Source organism: Alosa pseudoharengus, unplaced genomic scaffold, assembly GCF_046254945.1.
Source record: "Alosa pseudoharengus isolate Yale_2024_CS ecotype anadromous, Long Island Sound unplaced genomic scaffold, YU_APseudo_1.1 YU_APseudo_1.1_scf_8, whole genome shotgun sequence".
Classification (NCBI taxonomy): domain Eukaryota; kingdom Metazoa; phylum Chordata; class Actinopteri; order Clupeiformes; family Clupeidae; genus Alosa; species Alosa pseudoharengus.
The window spans coordinates 41,684,946-41,690,934 of record NW_027468870.1 but is presented as its reverse complement, the minus strand read 5'-3'; the positions used below and the strand labels follow the sequence as shown (position 1 = coordinate 41,690,934).

At 46.3% G+C, this 5,989-nt stretch overlaps 1 protein-coding gene across 1 annotated transcript; it reads right to left on the bottom strand.

The window, feature by feature from the left end:
* Positions 1 to 2,179: 2,179 nt before the first annotated feature.
* On the bottom strand, positions 2,180 to 3,605 carry LOC143111955 (uncharacterized). Its single transcript, XM_076274196.1, has one exon. It carries the CDS (start codon positions 3,603 to 3,605, stop codon positions 2,925 to 2,927), a length of 681 nt encoding a protein of 226 aa, XP_076130311.1. The 3' UTR covers positions 2,180 to 2,924.
* Positions 3,606 to 5,989: the final 2,384 nt, after the last annotated feature.

Sequence of the window (5,989 nt, the reverse complement as noted above, 5' to 3'; positions counted from 1 at the left end):
CAGTATTCTGTGATCGTAGCGGTCTGGGTGGGTTATATGGAACTAGGAGATCTTTAATATATTCTGGTGCCTGGCCATTAATGGCTTTGTATGTTAGAAGTAATATTTTGAAGTCAATGCGACTTCTAACAGGCAGCCAGTGTAGAGATGCCAGGATAGGGGAAATATGTTCATATTTTTTAGTTCTAGTGAGTGTGCGAGCAGCTGCATTTTGTATGAGCTGTAAGCTCTTTAGACAGGTGTTATTGCAGCCAGCGTATAGAGCATTGCAATAATCAATCCTTGAGGTGACAAAAGCATGGATCTCAGCGTCTGGTAGGGATAAAGACTTCCTTATCTTTGAAATGTTCCTTAAATGATAGAATGAAACTTTGGTAATCTGTTTTATGTGATTACTTAGTGATAGGTCTTGGTCAATTGTAACTCCTAGATTTTTAACACATGTGGATGAGGATAGTCGGAGATCAGTAAATGTAGCCTGTGATGAGGATAGGATATCCCTCATCTTTTTAGGACCTAAAACCATGACTTCTGTTTTATCGGAGTTCAAAAGCAGGAAATTGTTTGTCATCCATGTCTTTATGTCTCGTATACATGTGTCAAGTTTGGCTAACGGAGTCAATTCGTCAGGTTTTATGGAAAGGTATAGTTGTGTATCGTCTGCATAAGAATGAAATTTAATGCCATGTTTCCTAATTTCTGAGCCTAGAGGAAGCATATAGAGAGAAAATAACAGGGGCCCTAGTACTGAGCCTTGAGGCACCCCATATTTTACCATAGTCTGGGTAGATGGTTCATTGTGATCCTGTACAAATTGTCTGCGGTTGGAAAGGTATGATCTAAACCAAGCGAGTGCTGAGTCTTTAATGCCTATCGAATGTTCAAGCCTGTGGAGTAGTATGTTGTGGTCTATGGTGTCAAAGGCAGCACTGAGGTCCAGGAGGACCAATATTGATATATGTCCATTATCGGCAGCGATGAGGAGGTCATTAAAAACTTTAACTAAGGCTGATTCAGTACTGTGGTGAGCTCTGAAACCAGACTGATATAATTCTTGGATTTTATTCATATGCAAGAAGGTACCAATTTGTTTCGACACTATTTTTTCTAGTATTTTTGACAAAAAAGGGAGATTAGATATAGGCCTATAGTTGGCCAGGTTGTTAGGGTCAAGGGTAGGCTTTTTGAGGGATGGCTTAATGACAGATAACTTAAACGACTGTGGTACATGGCCTGATAGCAGTGAGTTATTTATAATCTGGAGCAAAGCATTATCCAACAAAGGAAGAGCAGTCTTCAGAAGATGAGTAGGAATAGGATCTAGTAGACTAGTTGTATATTTTGATGAAGAGATTGTGGAAGTGAGGTCTAATATGTCAATAGGTGTAAATGAATTCAACGTTGTTCGTCTCATCTGTGATTCAATTATGTTTTCGCTACCGTTCAGCAATGGAGTATAAATATTTGGTGAGACTGACTGGATATTAATCTTATCTCTAATTGTTTCAATTTTGTCATTGAAAAAGTTCATGAAGTCATTACTGTTTAGGCAAATAGGGATAGATTCGGTTACTTCGGTGTGGTTCTTCGTCAGGCGGGAGATTGTGGTAAAGAGAAATTTTGTATTGTTTTTGTTTTCTTCGATCAGCAAGGAGTAGTAAGTTGACTTGGCTTCGTTGAGTGCTTTTTTGTAGGTGATAAGGCTATCTTTCCATGCTTGGCGAAAAACTTCCAATTTAGTGGTACGCCATTTTTGTTCAAGTTTACGCGCTGTTTGTTTGAGTGTTTTTGTCTGTGTGGTATACCATGGAGCACGCCTTACTTGTTTTCTCATTCTCTTTTTGAGTGGTGCTACTGAATCAAGGGTTGAGCGTAATGAGTTCATCACATTATCAGTTAACAAGTCGACCTCGGCTGGATTAAGGAATGGGCCTTCTGATAGGCCTACCACATGAGTCCGGAATGGGGCAAGCGTAAGCGAAATTTTTTCTAGAAAGTCTGCATTAGTTTTTTCAGATAAGCCGCGGCTGTAGTATTCAGCTAAATTGGGTACTGCATGTTGTAATGTCATTGTAAAAGTAATTAGATGGTGGTCAGTTAAGGTCGGGTGTTGTGGCAAGATTGTTAACTGCTCTATGTTTATGCCGTATGATAAGACTAGATCAATAGTATGGTTATGTCGGTGCGTGGGCGAATTAACATTTTGGCAGAACCCGACATGGTCAATTAGGGATTGAAATGCAATTGTGAGACAATCGTGCACATTATCCATATGAATATTAAAATCACCCAATATAAGTATTTTTTTCTGTTTGGATAGTTAAAGTAGAAAGGAAATCAGAAAATTCCTCTAAGAAATCAGTGTAGGGGCCAGGGGGTCTGTACAATGTGACCACATCTGATCAGTTTTCCAGTCTGGCGGTAAAAAATTGAGGACTAGAACTTCAAAAGATTTAAACTTGTGTGTGAGCTTGGGAGATGTGAGAAGACTAGATAGATAGATTGTAGCTACTCCACCTCCCCTGCCAGTGTGGCGTGGTACATGATAATTCAAATGGGAGGGAGGTGTAGACTCATTTAATGGAAGGTATTCATCTGGTTTAAGCCAGGTTTCAGTAAGACACATAACATCTATATGATTGTCAGTAATAATTTCATTAACCAAGGCAGTTTTACTTGACAGTGATCGAATATTAAGTAAAGCAAGTGTAAGTTGCGTTTTTGGAGGAATTTGCTTCACCGAAGAAGTTTTTATCGTAATAAGATTGCTACGAATAATTCCCCTAGTGGGTCGAGTAAGAGTTGACAGTCTTGGTACAGACACGCTCTCTATTTGGCCTTGTGTGCCCTGTATACCTGGGTGACTGTTAGGACGGCAGAGATCTGTGTAAGACCTTATCTCTGCTTCCTGGATCTCTGGTTCGTCAGGAACTAGCCTCGGTTAAGTGACGGTCTATGTTCCTTGAAAGGAGGGCAGTACCCTCCCATGTGGGATGGATACCGTCTCTTTTCAACAGTCCAGGTTTCCCCCAGAAGGAGCTAAAGTTATCTATGAAGCCCACATTGTTATTGGCACACCACTTTGACAGCCATCGGTTGAGGTCCGAAATTCTGCTGAGCATTTCATCACCTCTTTTAATGGGTATGGGTCCAGAGAAAGTTACAGAGTCAGACATCTGTTGCGCGAACCTGCACACGGAGATAAAGTTTTGTATGGTGATCTCCGATTGATGCAATCGGACGTCATTAGTGCCAGTGTGGATAACTATTTTCGAGTATTTACGATTAGCTTTAGCCAGCACTTTCAAATTTGATTCGATGTCGTTAGCTCTGGCCCCAGATATCGATTTTACTATGGCCGATGGAGTCGCTAGCATCACGTTTCGTATAGTAGAAGCGCCAATGACCAGAGTAGCAGGTTTCTCGGTTTCTCTAGCTAAGGGGGAGAATCTATTAGAAACATGAATAGGTTGGTGGTTAGCAGTGGGCTTCCTTCGTTTGGATTTAGATCCAGGCGAAACAGGCCCAACGGGCTGCTTTCGCTTGGGTCTGGCTCCCCTAACAGTCACCCAAGAACTATCCCCTTGCTGCGAGGGGGCTGTCATGGTTGCGCTAACTGTGCAGTCGGCTGGTGCATCCACACAATTTACCAAAGGTTCTGCCACTAGCTGTTTGCTAATCTGATCCAGTGTGTGGATACGATTCTCTAGTTCACCTATCCTCGCCTCCAAGTTAGCTATTAGTCTGCATTTTTTACAGGTAGCATGTCCACTAAAGGAGGCTGAAGAGTTAGCTAGCATGTGACACGCCGGGCAACGGAGAGAATCGGAAATAGGAGAGGCAGGGGCAGCAGAGGACCCTGCCATCGTCCTTAAGATAGATTAGACAAGTGAATTAAATTAGACAAGTGAATTGGCTACACGAGTGGTTAAGAGTGGAGTTTTTACGTAAATAAAACCTAGGTGTAGTCTAATTTAAGTGGATTACGTGGAAAGAAAACAGGAGCAAGCTAGCGTGAGAGCAGCCACTCTGACACTACAAACAGGAAATGACGAGATTCGCTTACCGTAATCCCTCGGAAGTGAGATGTGTGTGTGGGGATATCCATGGCCGTGGAATCCCCCATCATCAGCGTTTCCTTGTGGTGCTGTAAGACCTCCATTCAAATTGGCCCGAAGTGGTTCCAGCTGGAACTGTCACAACACAGGTCATCACAGACATCCTAGAAGCCTTGTTCGCGCGTTGGGGAATGCCTCGCGCCATCATGACAGATAATGGGCCCCAGTTGAAGACTCTCAGTTCCTCAGTGATAGGGGAGTCAAACACATCCGCACAGCATACTACAATCCACAAGCAAACGGCGGTGTGGAGCGGTTCAACCAGAGCCTAAAGAATGGCGTCTGAGCCCACCTGGCTCAGGGGTGTACATTCCAGACGGCACTCAACCAAACCCTAATGCACTACAGGGCCAGCCAACACTCCACAACTGGGGCCTCTCCAGCACTCCTCATGATGGGTAGGGAGATGGAACTGCCATTGGACAGACTCAAGGCACGAGGCATGGCAGTGCCTACAGCCAGCAGCTCTCAGGCTCAAGCCAAAGCCACTATAAATAGACACTAGCAACAGATGCGGCAGTATTTTGACCCGAAACACAGGGTCAAGAGCACTGCTATTACCGCTGGTGAGTGGGTTCGAGCTTGTAGGCCTCATTGGGGCAACAAGATGGCTTCATACTGGAGCCAGCCCTTCCAGGTGCACAGGCAGCTGGGCCCAGCCGCATTCATGCTTAGTGACGGATCACAATGGCATGCTAAGACACTGAGGAAAGTGCGGAACCCAGGTGAGGAAATGGTGGCTCCACTGCCATCGGCCCCATCTGCACTGGTGCGGACACGTATAGGGCCACAGCAGGCTTCCCATACTCCTCAGGCTGCACCATCACCAGCGCCCCAGCAACCACAACCTGCGCGTGACCTGCAACCTCCTCTGCTTTCCCCTGGCCTCCAGGCAGATCCAGGGCTGGGCCGTCTCACGAGTTCAGCTATGGGGACTTCCCCAGCTGCTTTGGAGGGGCCGCAGCCAGAGGTCGAGGAGTGCCGACCCGTAAGGGCCAGGGCCCGCCCTGCCTACTTAAAGGACTTTGTCACAGAGCGACAGTGTAGGCCTTGCACAACGTTCAATTGTTCTGGCAAAGACTTAGTTATGCAAAAGTCACCACTTTTTGTTCATACACCTGCACTCTTAGCGGTTTGGACCCCATTCGACTCTCTAGCGTGCGCTCACAGGCTGACAAGTTTCATCACCTGCTCGCAGAGTTTCCTGTGCTCACGCGGCCCACCTTTTCGTCATCTGCCACCAAGCATGGAGTAGAGCACCACATCGCCACCACTGGCCCACTTGTCAACGCCCGCGCGAGGTGACTGAACCCAGCAAAGCTCGCCACACAGGATGTCCCCAAAACGGGCGGTGATCACCCCTTTTTGCCTGAGTTCCTGAGGATGCCATTCCGCCCAGTCGTTCCAGCGCCTCATGGACTCTGCGCTGCATGACCTGCCTTTCCTGTTTGTGTACATGGACGACATCCTAGTGGCCAGTGCCTCCAAAGCCAAACACCTATCCCACCTGCGGATCCTTTTCGAGCGTCTTAGCCTGCATGGACTGATCATCAATCCAGCTAAGTGCCAGTTTGGATTGACCACCATAGACTTCCTGGGACATCGAGTCACCAAGGACGGGGCCGTGCCACTCCCGTCTAAGGTTGATGCGGTCTTGAATTTCCCTCGGCCGGTCACAGTAAGCAGGAGTTCCTGGGAATGGTGAACTTCTACCACCGCTTCATTCCCACAGCTGCTACTCTCATGCGCCCCCTGCATGGGGCCTTGAAGGGGAAAGCAGCCAAACACCTGGTGGATTGGTCCTTGGAGAGAGACACAGCATTCACAGACGCTAAGTCTGCTTTGGCCAACGCAACGATGCTGGCACACCC

What these genes read in the sequence shown, in the direction of transcription:
- LOC143111955 (XM_076274196.1), bottom strand. Translation starts at nt 3,605, where the DNA reads ATGACAGCCCCCTCGCAGCAAGGGGATAGTTCTTGGGTGACTGTTAGG.